Source organism: Meles meles, chromosome 15 (assembly GCF_922984935.1).
Source record: "Meles meles chromosome 15, mMelMel3.1 paternal haplotype, whole genome shotgun sequence".
Classification (NCBI taxonomy): Eukaryota; Metazoa; Chordata; class Mammalia; order Carnivora; family Mustelidae; genus Meles; species Meles meles.
This window is the reverse complement of record NC_060080.1, coordinates 35,748,380-35,770,248: the sequence shown is the minus strand read 5'-3', so window position 1 is coordinate 35,770,248 and position 21,869 is coordinate 35,748,380. Positions and strand designations below refer to the sequence as shown.

Below are 21,869 nucleotides of genomic sequence, written 5' to 3'. Positions count from 1 at the left end.
CATATTTTTGCTACCACAAAGGAACCAAGCCTGAGGCTAAGTCAACAAAGAGTTTGCAGAGCTGAGAGAATAGCAGAGGAAAACTGGAAAAATCCTGATCAAACTGTACCTGAAACCCACATACCTATGGATTTTTCAGTTGCATGAGTCAATCAATTCTCGCTGCTGTTAAGCAAGCCTGATTTGGGTTTTCTTAGAGACTTTATTTGTTTATTTATTTATTTATTTCAGGGAGAGAGAGAAAAGGGAGAGGGACCAAGAGAGAGGGAGAGAATCTCAAACAGACTCTGCACAGACATGGAGTCTCATGTGGGGCTCGATCTCACCACTCTGAAATCATGACCTGAGCTGAAACCAAGAATCAGACACTTAACTGACTGAGCCACCCAGGTGCCCCTGGGTTTCTTATTAATTGTGATTCAAGGTATCTGGATAGATTTATAAGCCCCTCTCTAAAGTCACTGATGTTTTTTGGTGTCACTGGCAAGTATGCATCAATTACTATACTGTGACAAATTAATTAATGCCCAAAAGAAGGGATACTGTTGAAGATGTATTTTCAGAAAAATTAAAGAGGTTATCAAGTGGGAATAAGGGAAGAAACATAGACTTCTGTGGGGTTTGAATAGATCTCAAATTTTCAATGTCATTAAAGTCTTTGCCAAGTCAACTGGGTCTAAGCAGGATAAGTATGCATATATCCAGTGATGTAGAAGCAGGTGAAGAATGAGAAAATACCAACAAGGCTGAAACCATGAGAATGCAAGTCTGGTTGGACACTTTTAAGTGGCTATTATAGGAAATATTTAAGATGAATACAAGAAATGATCATAAAAGTGTTCGTTGTTTCCTATTGGGGTTAATTTTACTTCAGATATCCTCCTTTTTCAACCTCCAAGTATGTCAACCAAATAAAAAGTTACTCCCAGAATGCTGGTGCAAAGCCCAGGAGGACACTCAGATTCAAAAGGTCAGAGATAATCAGGAAAATGGATTGAGAAGTTAATGGTTCAAGGTGGTCAGGAAGTCAAAATGGGAAATAAGTTAAAAAAAAAAAAAAAAAACAGTGGGAGGGACACTTGGGTGGTTCAGTCTGTTAAGCATCTGCCTTCAGCTCAGGTTATGATCCCAGGGTCCTGGGATAGAGCCCCACCTCTCATCAGGCTCCCTAGGAGCCTGCTTCTCCCTCTGCCTGCTGCTTCCCCTGCTTGTGCACTCTCTCTCTCTTTGACAAATAAATAAAATCTTAAAAAACAACAACAAAACAGTGAGGTCATCTGGGTGTCCCATTAGACAACCAGGAGGCCCAAGACCTCTCCAAGCTAGAAGCAGAATCAAAGCAGCATAGATCGGTAATTCAAACATCTAGTCCAGGGAAAGAGCTTAAGCAGGATAGAACAGCACAGAAATTGCAAAGTGCAACAGATGGAAAGACAAATCAGTTGTATTAACTAAATGTAATCAGTGTCTCATAGTCAAAAGTGGAGTATAGTGCATCAGTATGCAAAAGCAAAGAGACTGCAAAGATACAAGGATACAAGAGGACAACGTAAGAGTCACAGTAGGACCAGTGACTACGACAGTAACAGTAAAGGCACAGAGCCTATAAGTTAGAAACACAACTCAGGTAAATGTTGACAGGGCTGAGCCGTCACTTTAAGTTAATGTGTGTCTAATAACATTACTTTCCCAGGTAGACTAGGCATTATCAACTCAGGGAGATTAGATCCACAAATCCAAACCTAACATTCAAAATTCATGGGCTTATGAGGATTCCACCTTATGCCCAGAAGCCACACCATCCAGGAGACCTATCCCTAATCACCAAGTAACGCCGATGTTTTCCTTGTCCCTTTTATTTTTTTTTTAATATTTTATTTATTTGACAGAGAGAAATCACAACTAGGCAGAGAGGCAGGCAGAGAGAGAGAGGGGGAAGCAGGCTCCCCGCGGAGCAGAGAGCCCGATGTGGGGCCCGATCCCAGGACCCTGGGATCATGACCCGAGCCGAAGGCAGAGGCTTTAACGCACTGAGCCACCCAGGTGCCCCTCCTTGTCCCTTTTAAAAATTTTTTCTCTTACTTGTTCATTTTGCCTAAAAACTCACCACTCACCACTTTCTCAAATGCCTTGCCATCCTCTAGACTCTGGAGAATGGAGACTACCTGTTTCCTTAAGTGTTAAGCAAAGTCTGGATCACCTAAATTGTCTTCATCTTTTTTGTTTGTTTGTTTTTTAATATTTTATTTATTTATTTGTCAGAGAGAAGTAGAGAGAGAGAGAGAGTACACAAGCAGGCAGAGAGGCAGGCAGAGGCGGAGAGAGAAGCAGGCTCCCTACCGAGCAAGGAGCCCATGCAGGACTCGATCCCAGGACCCTGGGATCATGACCCGAGCCGAAGGCAGCGGCTTAACCCACTGAGCCACCCAGGCATCCCTGTCTTCATCGTTTTAACATGACATGTGTGCATAAATTAAGCATCTGGTAAACCAAGCTACCAGTTACTCATGGTATCACTTCCGTTTCCTCATGCCATTCCTTTGTCGCCTGAAAGTATAAGCTAAAGGACCTAATTCAGATTTTGATACACAGAGAAGAATTTTATCAGTGCTCAGCTATGTAAACATCTGTCAGGACTGTCTCTGAAACTGATGTTTCTAAGTTGCCAAGTCTGAGCCTTGATTTAGCTCTTTTCTCTAGCTTGAGAAGTATCCAGCTCTTTGAAGGGATGGAAGCAAATCCAGTCTGAGCAAGGATACCAACTGGTTACCAATTTCATAAGAGGACATAATTGCTGTCCTGAAAGTACAGATGTCACAAAGTACAGAAGCTATTAATGCTAATGAAATTCTGAGCTAATGCTCAAAGATGCACATCATCCCAAGGTATAATAAAAAATTTGTCTGGTCTTTAACCTGATTTCCTGGCATATCTCCAAAAACCCTTGAAATTCTCTCGAAGTCTTTGGAGTTTTTGTTATGCTAATGATGTGTCTCCTGGTGGGTCTCCAGATAGCTTCTGGATGGGGGCATGTCCTCAGAAAGATGAACCAGAAAGATTAGAAAGATGAACTTTCTGGTCAGCAGAAAGATTAGAAGTTTGGGGCTTGGAGTCACAGGATTATCAGCCAGTCCTCCCAACCTCAAGAGAGAGGAGGGCGGGCTAGAGATTGAGTTCACTCTCACACACACACACACGCATGTACACACACACCAATGATTTAATCAGTCATTCTTTCATAATGAAATTCTAGTAAAAACTCAGGATACTGAAGCTCAGTGGAGATTCCTGGCTGGTTAACACACTGATGTGCCAAGACAATAATGTACCTTGACTCCGCAAAGGGAGGGCATGGAAAGGCCAAGTCCAGGATTCTCCTAGACTTCATCCTATGTGTATCTTTTGTAATAAAACTGTAATCATAAGTTTCCTGAGTTTTCTGTGAGTCATTCTTGTGAGTTATCAAACCTGGAGAAGGTTGTGGGGACCCCTGAATTCGTAGCCAATTGGTCAGAAATATGGGTGGCTGAGAACCCCTGGGACTTGTGGCTGGCATCTGAAGTAAAGAGAGAGACATATTGGGGGACTCTAAAGCTTTCTGAATCCAATTCCAACATGGCAAGGAGAGACACCCCCACTCCCACTTCCACCTCAACACCAAGCAATTCCCAGACACCAGCAGGGTGTCCAGCAGGACATCTGAAAATTCAACTTAAGTCTAACACTGTCTATCCTGACATGGCATCAGATTCCCTAAGTTATAAATTCAGTCTTACAAGACTTTCCCCCACCCCAACTTCAGATTAGAGGTTTGGGTTTGATTAATTTGTTAGAGTAGCTCACAATACTCAGGGAAACACTTACTTACATTCATCAGTTTACTAAAGGATATGAATCAACAACAAGATGGAGCTTCTGTCCTCATGGAGTTTGGTGGTATTTGGTGACACATTCTGGTTCCACAAGTGTGAATGCTCTCTGGGGAAAAAAAAAAAAAAGGACCAAAAAGCTGCCCTCTTGGGTTTATATGGAGGCTTCATTGCATAGTCATGGTTGACTAAGTCTTTAGCCATTGATTGTGTCAATCTTCAGTTCCTCTCCTCTCCTAAGGTTGGGGTTGGTAGTGCAGCGGGGTGCACTGAAAGTTCCAACCTTCTAATCACATAGTTGGTTCTCCTGGCAACCAGCCCCATCCTTAGGTGCTTTCCAAAAGTCACCTCATTAACAAATGATAGCTTTACCATTCTCCTCATTTTCTCAAGGAAATTCTAAAAGTTTTGTGAACTGTATGTAAGACAGAATCCACAGAGGAAGACCAAATATATATGAAAAATACACTTTGGTCATCTGGAAGATCATATATATATATATATATATATATATATATATATATATATATTTATATAGTTCTTATCCACAAGAGTGAATCCTGGGTTTTAACCACAGAGGCATCTTCTGAAGTCACAACCCATTCTCAGAAGAAAAACATACTCTAAAATAGTGTCCTATATCTCTCTTCCTACAAATCAACTTTATTCTTAATATTCCATAGTCCCTTAAAACACTGATCAGCTTTCTGTAACTGTTCTAATTATAAATCTCCAATCTTATATGATGTTTCAGCAATACATCTAATACTGTTACTCTAAATTGCTCTAAATTCCCAGAGGAAGGAAAATATATGTGAATCTGTGATTACTTGCATTTGTCAAATAGGCGGAACCTAGAGAGAAATAATCATTTTTCTTTTCTAAACAGAGCACTAACTTTGATGTTATGTGACAACCCAAGAGAGTTCAGGACTTAACTGGGCCTAATAACCTTTTGAGGTTATAGGACAGTGGAAGACAGAGAAACACAAAGACAAGGAAGCAAATTTCTTTTTTCATTTTACAGATCAGGAAACTTATAACCAGATTTAGAGTTTGAATCATGGGACACAGGCGCAGCTCAGTTGGTTAAGCATCCAACTCTTGATTTCGGCTCAGATCAATCCCAGAGATGTGAGATGGAGCCCCAAGTCAGGCTCCAGGCCTGCTTAAGATTCTCTCTGCTCCTCTCCCTCTGTCTCTCACCCCAACCCCTTAAAAAAAAAAAAAAAAAAGATCTTGAATCATTTGCCCATTTGCTGCTCCCTGGGAAAGCCGAGGATGGAGCTCCTCCCCTGATGTGGCCTGGCATCCCTCCTCTAGTAGATTTGGAGATTATGATATTGAAATAACAAGTCACTGAAAACCTAAATACAAATAAAAATACTTCATCTACTGGCCTTCCTAAAAATGTAGAGAATCTTTTAGTCAATTTAACATAGTTAGTAATTTAATACTGAAGCTAGCAGATAAATTAGAGTTTTAAAGAAAGAGAACGTTTTAACTGCACATTCCTGCCCCTGAAGCAGGAAAGGTGTACTTTACACATAATTAGACCTGCTGCTCCTAAAAGGCCCAATTGCTATCATGATCAAGTACAAACTCCTTAATTTAGCGTTCAAGATTTGACATCAAACTATCAAACCATCTTCACTACTCATTAACAGTTCTCCAGGGTGATCCTACAGTAACCCTGTTTACACCAAGAATGACCTCCTCCAGGCTCTCCTCCATCCTGTCTCCTTTGGCCCCTTCTGCTCCTTTCCTTGGCTTTGGACTTTGTCCCCACCTCACCCTCATCCACCCCCAACTAGGCTGTGAGCCACTCCTGAGTCAAAGAAAGGACCCCAGACTGTGTAGCTGGCACTCTTCAATGATACCCAGGCCCTCCTCTGCTGGGCTATGGCTAATGTGGGCAATTCCTCAGAGCTCTTCTTTATTCTTTGTAATAGAATCTGCCGGGACAGATCACCACTATAGAAGAAAAAAAGTCTAACCCAACACAAAATCTAAACCTTCTGTGCAGCTGTTATGAGAAAATTTCAAAGCCACTTATTTTAAAAATGCTATGATAGTAAGGGAGAGATCTACCGCCCCCTTCAAGGCCTAATTCAAGCTCCACCTTCCTCATAAAGTTTTATGTGACAGGCCCCATTTCCCCTCCCTCCTCTGGATCCCCTTAAGAGATAATCTGAACACTAATACGGTAAGTAATACACATGTATATCATCATTAAATAGTTTTCTATGATTGCATCTTCATCTCCTGGACAAAGCCACTAGCTTCTTATGGGTGGATCTGTTTGAGTTGGATAGGCTGTAATTAGATATAAATCCAATGACAGCTGGTATATGATGGATGTTCAATCAACATTTCCTAATTGAGGACTAAGCCGTTATCAGACACAAGTTGAAAACCTGAATGAATGCAACAATCTGCTAATTCCTGTGATGGTCAGCAGAACCTAACATTTGTATAAAGACCCCAGAGTGAGCACCCTCTCTGTTTTAAGTGCTACAAATTGGATTCTTGTGTAGATTCAAATTGTTCAACACTTGGGATGGAAATCTGGACTGTGAGAGCATCAGGATTTCCAAAAGCTGCTATTTTTTTTAAGGTATTTAACTTAAGGGCCCTAAGAGAGCAAACACCCACACAACTTCTGCAAAAGGAAGATAATCACATTAATTAACTATTTGTATTTTACTTGCATTGTTATGTGACTTTTTAAACAACCTGGAGAGGGAGAATGGGAAGTCATTAAAGTCCAAGGGGTAGAGAAGCTAGGTTGATTCTTTTCCAACTCACTTTTAGGCGGGAAGCATCAGCATATCACATATTTCTTCTTAGACATCTGGTGTCCTTCAAAAAGAAGTATCTTCATTTATAACTCCTGAGAATTTGGGTCTTCAGAGCTCCTCGTTCCACAGAAGATGTTGAAGTTTCCTTGTTGGCCTTCTACTATCCATTCAAACTCTTCACTCTTATTTTAATTGCCATTTGGATGAAGGAACAGCTCCCAGGACCTTGAGCCCTGGCTTTAGGGCTCCCATACAGTCTTTCAGGTGAGTTAAATCAAGCCCAGAGGTCTGCAAGGGTACTAAGCTATCATCTTCACATGCCATAAATCACCTACATAACCAGCCATGAAGTGCCTACCGACGTGCCCTCGCACTGTAGTCACTAAGCCAAAATTCTAGGGCTCCCTCCCCACGCGGTACTTCAAAACCCAGCCTGCACTCCGCCCGCCCGGAGTGTACAATTCAACTGAGGACTGCGAGGGAAGTGGGAGGAACCAGGGATGCGCGGCAGGGAGGCGGGACAAATGTCTCCCGGCAACGGTCCCGGCGATTGGCCAGCCCGTCTGCAGCCGAGGCCAATAGCCAAGCGCCTTGCAAACGCCCGTTGCCCCGAGTGCGGCTGCGCGGGAGATTCAAATCGGTGGCAGCTCCTCGCCGGCGACGCGGGTGGGCGGCTGCTGGCCTGCGTGGTCTCTCGCCATGGATAACCCGGAAAATGTCTTTCAGTAAGTGTCGGTCGGGTGCGATGGGGGCGAGGCGGGGACGCATCCGCCGGCTGCGGACCGAGGAGGGGGCTGGAGTACCCAGAATTCGGGGTCTGCAGGTCCCCGCCCGGGGCAGCCGCAGTCCTGCCTCCTTTTGCCCCTCCCGCCCCTTTTCGTGGCTTTGGTGTGTTTCTTCCCCGCCCTCACTCCCACCCAGCTAGGCTGTGAGCCACTCGTGGGTCGTGGAAAGGACCCCCGACCGTGTAGTTGGCGCTGTCCGCTGAGACCCCGACTCTAGTCCTCCGAGCTGCGACCACAGGGACAGTTTAGGGGGATTTGGCCAATTCGTGAGGCCCTCGGAGCTCTCGGTTCACCTCTGTAAGGAATCTGCTCTAGGCAGATCGTCGCCGCGGGAGAAAATCTACCCCAGCAAAACCCCTAAGCTTTGCATATAGGTTTCATGAGAAACTTTAAAAGCCACTTAATTTACCAAAAAAATAAAAAATAAAATAAAAATAAAAATAAATTGTAGTACAGTAGGGAGAGAACTTAAAATAGCTCTTACCCATAATCCCACAATCAGTTTGAAAAGAGTCTTTGAATATCGTGAACTTTACAAAAAAGCTATGCTTATTGTCATTTAGGTTAACCTGCTAAAAGTTTCTTACATTCTCACACCTTAGCTTTATGACTTTAGGTGATTTATCTAGATTGTTTCAAAAGCATTTAAAACAGTTCAGTCATATGTGACAGGAAGTAAAACTGGTTAGTTTTATCGGCACCAGGGTAATTTACTCTTTTGGGGCATCAGAAGACCGAGACCGAGATCGTTGCCTTTAAGACTTCTCGAGCCAGCAAACTATTTCACTTTTAGAAACTTGTTTTCCCCATTTTAAAAGGGAAATCGGGTTTTTTCTCACCTCATTTTGACTTTGTAAAGACTAATTTGCTCCAGTGAACTGGATGTTTTTGGTATTCATTTACAGTGTATTCAGGTCATTTAGGGAAATGTGGTTGGTATTGGAATGTGAAATGTTTATTTGCAGTGGTCTACTCTTAACATATTTTGGGGGAGCACACCTATGAGGCATGCGAAGGAGATTAAAATTTAGAAGTAATTACTTTTTCATTTTTAAAAATAAGTAATACATTTATTTGGCTTTTTAAAAAGATTTAAAAAAAATTTTTTTTAAGATTTTATTTATTTATTTGTCAGAGAGAGAGACAGAGAGAAAGATCACAAGTAGGCAGAGGGAGAAGCAGGCTCCCTGCCGAGCAAGGAGCCCAATATGGGACTCGATCCCAGGATGCTAAGACCATGACCTGAGCCAAAGGCAGCCGCTCAACCAACTGAGCCACCCAGGCGTCCCTTACAAAGATTTTAAAAAGTATTCACTGAAATTTATTATGCTTGCCTACTCTCCCATATGGAATCATTTTTCTAGTTTAATTTTCAAATGTTTCTTTTTGCAGATATATTTATATTATAATATTACATTAGTATATCTACATATGCATGTATGTATGTGTGTATATGGATGGGTATATATGTAAATGTACAATTGCTGCCTTTATTTCATTTAAGTGTAGCTTTTTTTGCTTAACAGTATCCTTGGAAATCTCTATCAGTATATAGAGCTCTTTCTCAATCTATTTTACAGCTGCATATTTCATGTACCATAATTGATTTAAAAGTCCCCTATTTATGGATCTTTGGGTTATTAAGTCTTTTTCTAAATAGAGCTGCAGTGAAAAATGTTGTACATGTGGCATTTTGCACATACACAAATATATCTGTTTTTTAGATTCCCAGAAGTGGATTTGCTAGATCAAAAGTAGATCCGTCTGTAATTTTGGCAGATATTACCAGTTCCCTCTGCAGGGATCATGAGCACTCTTACCTTCAAGCAAGACGTGAGAGTGTGTGTTTCCCATTGCTTCATCTATACACTGTTGCCACATTGTTTTAGTTTTGCCAGTCTGGTAGGTGAGAAATTCTATCTGAGTGAGGTAAATTTCTCTTGTAAGAGAGGTTGAGTATTTTCCTTTAGAATGCCTTTTTTTTTTTTATTGTTTTCCCCCAATTTCTAAAAGCTGTTTTTTTTTTATACCAGTTGATCATTTCTCTTTTTGACTCTGCTTGATGTTGTGTTTATTTGACATGTGGAAGCTTTTTATTTATATATAGTTTACTTTATTGACCTTTTCTGTTGTGGCTTCTAGATTTTGTGTCATAAGAAAAATTGATTGCATTGGTATACATATGATAGCCAGGAGAAAGTATTGCTTTCAAATCCTTTTTTCCAAAAATCATGTAATTTCTCCGATAGAAAACCTGAAGTCTTTCTTAGCTTGACTCTCTCATATCCAGGAAGCAATCCCATAGGCAAGTCCCATTATTTCTTCAACCCCCCCCAAATTCCATACTTGCATTGTTCCCACCCTGGTCCAGCTCACCACCCCCTGAGACTGAAGTAGCTCCCTGACTGGTTTCCCACTTCTGTTCCCATTCCCCATCTCCTTTGCTTGAAGGAGCAGAATGGATGTTTTAAATGCACGTTACATACTGTCACCCCACCCTTCTATGTCAACACACTTAAATAACTGCATGACTCTTTGACATTGATCAAGTGCCACCCCCTCAGAGAGAATGGCCTTGAACATTCCTTGGTCAAGGAATGACAATTCCCTTGGTCATTCCTTGACCATTCTATCTAAAAATTGTAACTCTTATCATACTCTTACCTCATCTTCCATTTTGTTTTGTTTTGTTTTATTTTTGTTTTTTTCCCCTAAGTTCTAAATATAACGTGACTTTATTTCACACGTTTCTGTTTGTTCATTTGCTCCCCTAGCACCCAAGTGCCCTTAGAGAACTTTTCTTTACTTGGCTGATTTTTTTTTTTTTTTTTTTTTTAAGCTGTGGATAGTATGTGAAAGTAACAGCAAGCAGAGGAGGCCATAGTGGCTGATCTATGAACATTGCCATTATGTGTTCTTTGTCAGGGACTCAGTGTTACATTGAGGCCCAGAAAGCAAAGTGTCTGGAAACTTGGTAGTATCCTATGCTCCCATGCCCACTCATAACCCCCCTTCATGTCTCCTAGCCAAGTCTTAGCCAAGCTTCTGTGCAGCAGGGGGAGGGGTCCCACCATTTGAGGAACAGCAGCTTGTGGACGCTGCCCTCAGAATGGTAGTGACATTGGGCATCAGTGACAGGAGAAAAAGATCCTTTGGGATAGCGTCTGGGACCCTCTTCCAGCTGCCTTTTTATAAGGACTAAATTCGGGGGCCTTGGGTCTTGCTATCTTCTGGAAAGATAACTGTGCTTGAATTTTCTGACCACTTTTAAGTGAATAATCTTTTAATTTTTAATGTAGCATTTGAATTGGTATTTAAGATTTCCATTTAAGGTGTATAAATGAGGACCATAAAATACATATTTTGCTTTTAGGAATCATCCCTAATAAGTCATGTGCATATTTTTCTCTGTTCTAGAATGTTTGAAGCCCATATGCAGAGCTACAAGGGCGATGACCCACTTGGTGAATGGGAAAGGTTAGCATTTAGTTTATTTTTTTCCTTTAAATAAACTATATGAATAAATAAATAAACTATATGCCGCCTTGAAAATTAATATCATCCATATTTTTCTAGTTACATGCAGTGGGTAGAAGAGAACTTTCCTGAGAATAAGGAATACTTGACAACTTTATTAGAACATTTAATGAAGGAATTTTTGGATAAGAAGAAATACCACAATGACCCAAGATTCATAAATTACTGTTTAAAATTTGTAAGTATGCTTTCAGATGTATAATCTAATCTGTAATCCTACTGTACTTTTGCTTGTTTCCCCAGATTTTAAGATCATTTTAGACTATTTAACTTTAACTATTCTGTTTCCAAAGTTGTATGGCCAGAGGTGTGTATTTTGGAAACTTTTGGCTTCTGTATTACAGAGTCAGTAATTTAATTTTAAAACCCTTCTCCTCTATCAACCACTGTAACTGTTATGATGTGAGATAGAAACCATTAAATTAAAAGGTTTGTTGAATGGGGGGGGAGGGGATGGAAGGATAAGCAGGCACTGCCAGGTACTCAGAGGGTTCCTGGGAGTAAATTAAACTCATTGTGAATAATTAAGAAAATATTAACTCTCTGGAACTAAATTTATTACTAAAAGGAAAAGGCTGCCTCAGGTTAAGCATTAAAAGGCGACCTCTTCAGTTTTGAAACGAAGGCTTTGGGGCCAAGAGTTCTAGTAATCACGAATGGGTACAGTTAAGATTGATTTGTTCACTGAATTACAGGATAGTAGGATTTGAGGCACGCTGTGGTACTTGAGCAGGCCCCGATTAAGACAACTGTAGTACTTCCTTCATGAGTCATTATGGAAATCACTATCCTGGGAATTAGTTGGGTAATTTTGGGAATATTGAATGTTAAAGGAAAGGAATAAGCTTAATTTTTAGGTTTGCTGTCAGAGATCCACATAGTCCGAAGACTCTATGAAGACTGAACACAGAAGGTGGCTGGGCTCTGGGCCATACCTAGACCACCAATTCCTTTGTTCTTAGATCTGTTTGCTTTGGGCTTCTGTAGGCTCAGTACAACAGTGATCTTCATCAGTTCTTTGAGTTTCTGTACAACCACGGGATTGGAACCTTGTCATCTCCTCTCTACGTAGCCTGGGCAGGGCATCTGGAAGGCCAGGGAGAGCTGCAGCATGCCAGCGCTGTTCTTCGGAGAGGACTTCAAAACCAGGCTGAACCACAAGAGCTGCTGCAACAATACTACAGGTAGTTGGAAAATGAAACTCGGGGTGCTGCCTTGGGCTCAGGTCATGATCTCGGGATTCTGGGATCAAGTCCTTCTCAGCATAGAGTCTGCTTCTCCCGCTGTGCCTCCCCTTGGTCATGCTCACCCTCTCTCTCAGATAAATAAATAAAACCTTAAAAAAAAAAACTCTACATGGTATTCCCTACTTGGAAATGTCATGTTTGCTCATAAAAATCTTTTCTTATGGGGCACCTGGGTGGCTCAGTTGGTAAAGTGTCTGCCTTTGGCTTAGGTCATGATCCCAGAGTCCTGAGAGCAAGCCCCCATAGGGATCCTTGCTCAGCAGGAGGACTGCTTCTCCCTCTCCCACTGCCCCTGCTTGTGTTCCCTCTCTCGCTGTCTCTCTGTCAAATAATTTTAAATAAAATCTTTAAAAAAATATATTTATTTAAATCTTCTTAATCTGTATGGAAAATTCTCATTGTGAAAATGTGGATAATACAAATAGTATAAACAAAAGGAAATTGCCCAGAAATATTACTATCAACATCGTGATACATTGCCTTCCAGTATCCTTTCCTACACCTGTGTGTGTGTGTCCTTGTATTTGTGTATTTAAGAGTAAATCATACTGTATGTTATGTCTGTTGAGCTTTATTCTGTCCTAGAAACTTTTATACTACCTATAAAGTAGGTGTGAAATCTGTCCCAGAGTTAGGTTATAATTGAAGTGTTCTTTAAATCAACATTTAAGATGTTTTCAACATTTTGATTTTTATGAAGAACAACATAGTGAATATCTTTATGAATAACTCTATTTTTCAGTTTATTTTTTCTGTGATTAATAGACCTCATTTAGAACATTTTGAAAATATGGAAAAATAAAGAAGCAGAAGAAACCTGGCATTTTAATTTGGCATATTTTTCTCTGCTTGTTATAGGATTTAGAGGCATGCTTTAACACACCTGAAGATTTGTGTCACAGTCTTTTTCTTTTATCATAGAATTATCTCCCAATGTATTTCCTATTTTTATCTCAGTCCTTCAGATATATTCTCAGAATTGAAACTATCTAGTCAAAGGGTGTATGAAGAGTTTTTGAGTTTCGTGGTACATAGAGTCACATTACCTGCTCAAAAGGCAATACAAGTTTTTTGGTGGCCCGCTCTTTAGCAGACTATGAAGTAACTTATCTCACTGTACCCCTTGCCAGCATTTAATATACTCATTGTTTTCAACTTAGCTAGAGCACTTATTTTTTTTTTTAATTTTTTATGGGAATTTTCAAGCATATATTAAAGAAAGAAAAATTAGGGGCACCTGGGTGGCTCAGTGGGTTAGGCCTCTGCCTTCAGCTTGGGTTATGATCCCAGGGTCCTGGGATTGAGCCCCGCATCGGGCTCTCTGCTTGGTGGGGAGCCTCCTTCCCCCCCTCTCTCTGCCTGCCTCTCTGGCTACTTGTGATCTCTGTCAAATAAATGGATGAAACCTTTAAAAAAAAAAAAAAAAAAAAGGAAGAAAGAAAAATTAGTATAATGAATCTCTCATTTACCTATCACCTACTTTTAAATAATTATTAACATTTTTTCATGAGCTCGCCTCGGCAGCACATATGCTAACATTTGTTCATATTTTTGTTATGCTGAAGATTTAAGGCAAATCCAAGACAGCAAAATATTTTACCCCAAACACATATAAACATCTTTACAAAGTGATTTTTTTTAACAGAACTTATGCCATTTTCACACCTAACAAATTTTAATTATAATTCCTTAATATCCTCTAATTTTCAGTCCTTCCTCATCATGTAAAACATTGTGGGTTTGTTTGTTTTTTTTTAACTGTTGGTTTGTTTGAATTAAGAGTCACAAGATTTGGTTATACATCTTTTAGTCTCTTTATACTATACACTCTTGCTTACATCACCCAAAAATGTCAGGTTGAGAAGTTGCATATTACATGACAAGTGAGATGGTGTGCAAAGGTGTCATGAAATGACATTTTTAAAAATTCTCATGGCATGGACATTAATATGTCTGCATTTTGGAGTGGTGGTCTAAGTTTTGGACTTCTTTCTTCGAAATATTATGTTCATTATGTTCCAGGTGTGTAGAATGCCTAAGATAGGGAGCTCAAGAAGCCCATGGTGTAAATTTGCAGACTTGATATACAGAGGTAAAGGGTACATCTGTTATGTGAGTTTGAGAAATACTGACATAAACCAAGCAGATGGGGGAGTTTTTCTAATGTAGTATATTAGATATGAAGAAAATCCCAGAATTTTTTTTTTTTTAAATTTTGAAGCAATTCTAAAATTCAGCTTGATATTCTCTCTTGATCTCAGTCTTCACTAGCTTGTGATAAGCTGTCTTGATAGGTTGAGATCGATCCAGATAGCGAGATTTAGTTTAGTTTTTGCTTTAATACAGATTTAAACTAAGTTTGTAATCTATATTGACGCTTTCACTCCTGTCATTCAGGTTATTCCAGGCACGCCTCACTGAAACGCATTTGCCAACTCAAGGTAAAATAATGCTTTCTAAAATGTCTGAGTTATTAATAATGTAATCTCTGATTTGCATGGCCTTTTTTCCCCCACACAAAAAAAAAAAATTCATCCAATATTTATTAATTGTATTGTCTTAGATAATGGGGAAGGCAGCCTGGTAATAATGCCTAGAAAAAAATCCCTGGAGAGCAGAGCTATTTTAAAGCAAATTAAAAGAGCAAACCCCTAAGAAAACTTGATTTCTTTATATTTTTAGGACTTAAAAAATTAAAATTGCCCAAAATAGAGGATAAGACTTATTCTAGAGACCATCTATTCTGAGTTGAGTCAAGTGTGTTTAATGCAACTTTTGAAGAAATGTCATTATTCTTTGGAGATAAAAATTACATTTCAGCAATAAGCATCAACTATCCCATCCTTTCGTTTAAATTATCTCTATCATATTCCTCGTATCTAAAAAGAGTTTTAGTTACATTTTCTGAGACAGTGGTCAATGAGTTGATTTATTTCTTATGCTACTTATTAAAAGACCAGGGGGATGTATTTATAATAATTTTCTTAATATGGTTTTATCCTTTTTTCTCTTTATTTCATCTTCTTTTCCTCCCATAGCTAGAACCTCAGAACCTCTCCATAATGCTCAGATTTTAAACCAAATGATGACTTCAAAATCAAATCCAGGAAATAACTCAGTCTACATGTCTAAGAATCAGGTAATAATAATATTCGTGGGTTGTGTGGGAACTGGTATTGGCTTTGAACAGCCATCCAGCTGCCTTTCTCATTTGTTTGACCTTCTCTGACGACTAACCTCTCTGTCACCTACGTGTCATCATCTACCACTGCTCACCTCTGATATTAAATTTAAATAACTTACCGTCTGGCCTTCACTTCCCATGTTTATCTGACTTAGGGGCCCCCCTATATAACCTGTCTTCACTTCCTCCCCAACAGCTGCTCTCCTCCTTTGTCTACCAGCCTCCCTCACACAGATCAGGCATCCCCCCTACATTGGGTAATACCCACCTGGAGGTTCCCGAGCCCTGCTTAAACACTTAGGATGTTGGAATGATGGTGCCTATTCACCTCAACCAGGGCTTTCCTCCTCCCCAGAAATTATGTTTCCAGTTTCCTGGTTCACTCTTTATGTTGTACGTATTTCCTCTGTATACTCTTTCACTCTCTACTGCCTCATGAAAGTGATTTTAAACTCCTCTTCACTTCCCTCAAACTTGGGACCCAGTGGTCTTTAACCTCTCCTTCGGGAGCTGGCAAAAATGGCACTTTCATGAGACAACAAAAGCCATTAGATGACGTCTGTCAATTTTCTGCCACTAACCAATAAATATAGTTGCACCCTCCCTGCCATCATAGTTGGGAAAAATGGTCTTACACTTGTACTTGTCCTTCATCCTCCTTGAGACTTTGCCCTGTTGAGATCTCTGCTGCTCAAGTCTTTGCTTCCCTCGGCCTTGTTTTCCAGCATCTGTCCTCTTCCTGGTACAGTTGCTCTTTCAGCTTGTTTAGGACCCCCTTCCAGCTAAATCCAATGGTAGTGCTTCTGTTCTTAGTGCACATGTACGAGTTTTATTAATGTCACACATTCCTAGACATGGAATATGCATTTCTCTCTCTGACAGATACTCAGACTATCTCATTTTACATTCTACACATTTGCCAATCTCATTGCTTTCTATTGCCCCAACTATGTAAACTTTTAGATAGCAGAAATGGCCTTATTTATGGTCACATTTCCAGAACCTAGCTCAGGGTATGGCATCTACGAGATTTAATAAATGTTTGTTTAGTGAGTGAGTGCCAACATTGGGAACTCCTGAGGATACATTAGGACCAGAAGGAAATTTTTATGTTTCTTTTATTAATGTAGAATTTTAGAACATTAATCCCATAACACATAGGTACTCTGGCCCAGCTCCTAGTCTATCAATTAGAGTCTATCAATTATCTCTACTACTAAGTAGAAATTTTTCCATAGGTGTTGGGGGCCAGGGACAGAGGGAGAGGGAGAAAGACTTTTAAGGAGGCTCCATGCCCATTGTGGAGCCTGACATAGGGCTCTCTCTCACAACCTTGAGATCATGACCTGAGCCAAAATCAAGGGTCAGATGCTTAACTGACTGAGCCACCCCTCTATCCCCCGCCCCCAAGGAGAAATTTTCTTAAATCACTCTTAATGGACTTTTGGTTACAAAAGTCATAAGATTAATAATTAATAGTTAATGATATAATTAATTGATTATAATTAAATTAATCATAATTTTAAAGAACATATATGAATCTAGTTGATAATTGGGGCGCCTGAGTGACTTGGTCAGTTGAGTGACTGACTTCTGGTTCTAGTTCAAGTCTTGATCTCAGGGTCCTGAGATGTCAGGCTCCGGCCTCAGCAGAGTCTACTTGGGATCCTCTCTCTTTGCCCCTCCTGCTGTGCTCCCTTGCTCATGCTCTTTCTTTCCCTCAAATGAATAGATAAATAAAATCTTTTAAAAATATAAAATAAATAAATCTGGTTGATGAAGAAGCCGCTCCAGTGCTTTCATACTGTTTTGTGGAATACTTTGGGTGACAGTTTCTTTTCAGTTAAGTGAATACTTACATTCCTTTTTTGTCTTTTTAGGGTTCAGAAGTTTCTGGGGTAGTATCTTCAGCTTGTGATAAAGAGTCGAAAAAGCAAGTATAACCTGTGCAGTAATCTCTTACTCAGTTTCCTTCGAGAGCTGTTTTTGTACACTGCGGTAAATAATACATTTTTCCCCCTTATAGGGAACAAAGGGTGATTGTGATTTCTAAATCAGAATATTCTGCACAAGCATCTTCAGCAGCCAGAGCTGACGTTCAGCAGGTTGTCATGTATTGCAAGGAGAAGCTTATTCGCGGAGAATCAGAATTTTCCTTTGAAGAGCTGAGAGCCCAGAAATACAATCAACGGAGAAAGCATGAACAGTGGGGTACTTGCACTCTTACGATCTGAGATACTCTTATGTCACTGAAAATAATAACCTTTGAGTAAACTATCTTTTTAAACAGGTGATTGACTAAGCTGAATCTGTAAAAAGATCTCTAGAAATCTTTGTTAAATACAAGTGTGGCAGCCACATGTGTCCAGGAACTCAACTGATGTCTTGACAGTGAGGCTTAGAGTTGAAACAGCACTGGCATAGATCAAGTAGATAGACCAATGTTGCCTTCACTTTTAGTGATGGCTTAAGCTTGTAAATATTACCTGTATGGGTTTGAACTTCAGTCATTTGTGCTGTAAAAGGATTAAGTCAGGAACCGGAGTTGAGAAAGGAGTAATTGAGGTGGGATCCTCTGATCAGAGTGCCCTGTCATTTATGGCTATCTAGCAGGTCACGTTTTGCTCCTCATGGGAAAACCATGAATATTACTACTGACATCTGCACGTGTCTCCGCAGTAACAATGTGGAAATGAGAGAGGGAAGCGAACTTTTGATCGATCGGAACACTTACACCATCTAACCCATGTGAACAGTAGCTGCTCTGTCGGCCTTTTTTGGTTTAACATTTCTCATTTGTTCGACAACTGAGAGAATAGGCAGTTAACACTCAAGGAGGGCTGGTGTGTGTCATGCACAGACGCATTTTTCTTTCCTACACTGTGACCTAAGATCTAAGCCAGAGGATTTGATCTGCATTTGATGTGGTCACATTAAACAATCACTGCAGGTGGGACTAACTGCCATGCAGGGCATTCGACTCCTGTTTCTTCTTAGAAAGCACCTAAAGACTTTAGATCTCTTTTTTTTTTTTTTTTTTTAAGATTTTATTTATTTATTTGACAGACAGAGATCACAAGTAGGCAGAGAGGCAGGCAGATAGAGAGGAGGAAGCAGGCTCCCTGCCAAGCAGAGAGCCCAACACGGGGCTCGATCCCAGGACCCTGGGATCACGACCTGAGCGAAAGGCAGAGGCTTAAGCCCACTGAGCCACCCAGGCGCCCCAAGACTTAGATCTCTTAACAAGTGTTCTATTTTCAAACGATTTGCAGGATCACGACTGTTTTAGAAGTGATATGCAATTGCCAAATATTTTTATTGATCAATATGTAGATTTTTATAACCTACCTGCCCTGAACCTATAAGTAATCATACTGAAGGCAGGTAAAAATTACAATTAAGAGGTGATACATCTTTCAGTTCTAATAAGCTAAAACACATGGAAAAGACTATCAAAAAAATTGCCATCTGAAAAATAAACTTTCACTTGTTTTGTGTATTCCTCTGATGACCTGAATTTAAACTTTGCATGGCAACCATATTCTCTTTCCTAAGTGAATGAAGATAGACATTATATGAAAAGAAAAGAAGCAAATGCTTTCGAAGAACAACTGTTAAAACAGAAGATGGATGAACTTCATAAGAAGTTGCATCAGGTGGTGGAGACATCCCAGGAGAACTTGCCTGTTTTCCAGGAAAGGTCCGAGGTATGTGTGTGCTTTTCTCTGAGTGCTTCCCATGCCTAGTGACACTGGTTTCTGTTGATAACTTGCTCCTTCCTGGACCATGTTTTTGTACTTAATTCTGATGTTAATGTAGCTACTAGCATTCCAAATTTTTACAATTGGACACAGAAAGGTGTTCAAAATGTAAAATGGGAAAAAGGAATTACAGATTATGTATGTTTTTATGTGTGTATCCCTATTTTTTATGTATTCACATATGTGGTCTTTCAAAAATCTTTTGCACAGTAACTATTATATAATGAGAGTTTGAATATAATTATTAATTCATCATCTAGATATATCTTGTTTGCCATTGTTTCATTTTGGAAGAGGGGGAGAAGTGATGAGATTGTTAGACTCATGTATTAAAATTACTTAATGAATGAAGTAGATTGAGAATAAATTTAAGCTACATAATGGTGCTTAAATTTTCACATAGTATATGTCTAACTGTGATATAGGATACAGTGAAGATATAAGCACCTTAATTTCTTCTTTTTTTAGATTTTTTCTTTTTATTTAGGAGCTTTATAGAAGTATAAGTGAAATACAGTAAATTACACGTAACTAAAGTATAAATTTACTAAGGTCTGCCATGCACATACACTCGTAAAACTATCTTCACAATCAAGATAGTCAACATACACATCACCCGAAAAGTTTTCTTGCTCCTTTGTTCTTAGAAGGACATGCTGCATTTGTCTCACTTCCTGATGTATGCCAGGCATATATCTTTTTTCTTTCTCTTCCATGTTTTTTTTAATTTGAATATGGTTGACCCACATTACATTAGTTTCAGGTGTGCAACATAATGATTCAATTTCTCTGCATGTTATGCTATGTTCACCACAAGAGTAGCTACCGTCTGTCACCATAGCAACCATAAGTTTGTTCTCTGTATTTATAGGTCTGATTCTGCTTTTTTTTTTGTTTATCCATTCATTTTGGTTTTTAAATTACACATATGAGTGAAATTATATGGTATTTGTCTTTCTCAATCTGACTCATTTTACTTAGCATAGTACCCTCTTTGTCCATCTATGTTGTTGCAAATGACATGATCTGATCCTTTTTTAAGACTGCCTAACATTCCAGTCTGTGTGTGTGTATGAAATTAGTGTTTTTGTTTTCTTTAGATAAATACCCAATAGTGGGATTAACTGAACCGTATAGTATTTCTATTTTTAATCTTTTGAGGAACCTCCATACTGTTTAACCTGGTGGCTGCACTAATTTGCATTCCCACCAACAGTGCATGAGGGTTTCCTTTTCTCCACATCCTTGCCAATACTTGCAATCTCTTCTCTTTTTGATACTAGCCATTCTGACAGGTATGAAGTGATATTTGATTGTATTTTTGATTTCCATGTCCCTGATGATAAGTGATGTTGAGCATTTTCTCATGTGTCTGCTGGCCACCTGTATGTTTTCTCTGAAAAATGGCTATGCTGATCTTTTATCCATTTTTTAATCCAATTGTTTGGTTTTTCTGGTGTTATATAAGTTCTTTATCTATTTTGAATATTAACCCCTTATTAGTTATTATTATTTGCAGATACCCTCTCCCAGTAGGTTGCCTTTTTGTTTTGTAATGGTTTCCTTTGCTGTGCAAACTTTTTATTATGATATAGTCCCAACAGTTTATTTTTGCTTTTGTTTCCCTTGCCTCAGGAGACATATCTAGAAAAATGTTGCCAAGACCAATGTCAGAGAAATTACTGCCTATGTTCCATTCTAGGACTTTTATGGTTTTAAGTCCACATTTAGGTCTTTAATCCATTTTGAGTCTATTTTTGTGTATGATGTTAGAAAGTGGTCCAGTTTCATTCTGGTACATTACTATCTAGTAATACCTTAATTTCTTAAATTTTTTGAAAATCATAAAAATTCATGAACATTTGATTTTATAAAAGCAATGGAAAGATGTCTGTATATATGCATGTGTGTATATAGTTATATGTGTATATATATATATATATATGTTACATGTATATAAATGAATGCCCTCTCTTACTGCTAACTGTTGTATTTTGTGTTTTTCCAGAATTTACTGTGCATGAACACATAAATATTTTTACAATTGAAGTTTCTGTATAAATAAGACTTATTTTCTGCTTTTGCTGCCTAACCCATCTTGCAGATTTCTCCTAGTTATTACATAGAGGTCTAACTCACTTTAATAACAACACAGTCTTCTGTCATACCTTTTAGGGAGGGCCTGTATCATTTGGAAACTATTACAAACCATGCTGCAGTCAGCATTCTTGTACATATGACATTATTTCTCTAGGAAAGATACAGAAAAGTAGAATTGCTGCTGAAGTTTGTGCACTTAAAATACTGCCCATCTGCCCTCCAAAAATTTACCATTTTATACACATAGTAATGAATAAAAGTATGTGTTTCCTTGTATACACTTGGCTAACATTAGCTATCCTAAATATTTTCAACTGTCTGATGTGTTTTTTCTAATCACAGGTGAATGTGGATTTTTAACAATACATTTAGTGGCTGTCTTTTTTCTTAATTGCCTTTGATGGACTTTGTTCATTTTTCTACAGGGGATTGTTAAGTATTTTTCTTCTTTAAAAAAATTATTTATTTATTTATTTGAGACAGAGAAAGAGCACAAGCAGGGAGGAGGACACAGGGGGAGGGAGAAGCAGGCTCCCTGCTGAGCAAGGAGCCTGATGTGGGACTCAGTCCCAGAACCCTGAGATC

At 39.2% G+C, this 21,869-nt stretch overlaps 2 protein-coding genes across 2 annotated transcripts in view; one reads left to right on the top strand and one right to left on the bottom strand.

Moving 5' to 3' along the window:
- The window catches only part of ACOXL (acyl-CoA oxidase like), a 356,730-nt gene extending 349,660 nt beyond the window's left edge, over positions 1–7,070 (bottom strand). Inside the window, exon 1 of the mRNA XM_045979259.1 lies at positions 6,678–7,070. The gene's annotated coding sequence lies outside the window, so the exon portion shown is untranslated. The remainder of the gene's footprint in view (positions 1–6,677) is intronic.
- Positions 7,071–7,302: 232 nt separating this feature from the next.
- The window catches only part of BUB1 (BUB1 mitotic checkpoint serine/threonine kinase), a 44,379-nt gene continuing 29,812 nt past the window's right edge, over positions 7,303–21,869 (top strand). The window contains exons 1-9 of the mRNA XM_045979410.1: positions 7,303–7,395; positions 10,873–10,932; positions 11,032–11,170; positions 11,980–12,176; positions 14,637–14,680; positions 15,278–15,378; positions 17,304–17,356; positions 17,450–17,634; positions 18,979–19,130. Coding sequence (XP_045835366.1) covers positions 7,370–7,395; positions 10,873–10,932; positions 11,032–11,170; positions 11,980–12,176; positions 14,637–14,680; positions 15,278–15,378; positions 17,304–17,356; positions 17,450–17,634; positions 18,979–19,130 — 957 coding nt within the window. The 5' untranslated portion in view covers positions 7,303–7,369. The remainder of the gene's footprint in view (positions 7,396–10,872; positions 10,933–11,031; positions 11,171–11,979; positions 12,177–14,636; positions 14,681–15,277; positions 15,379–17,303; positions 17,357–17,449; positions 17,635–18,978; positions 19,131–21,869) is intronic.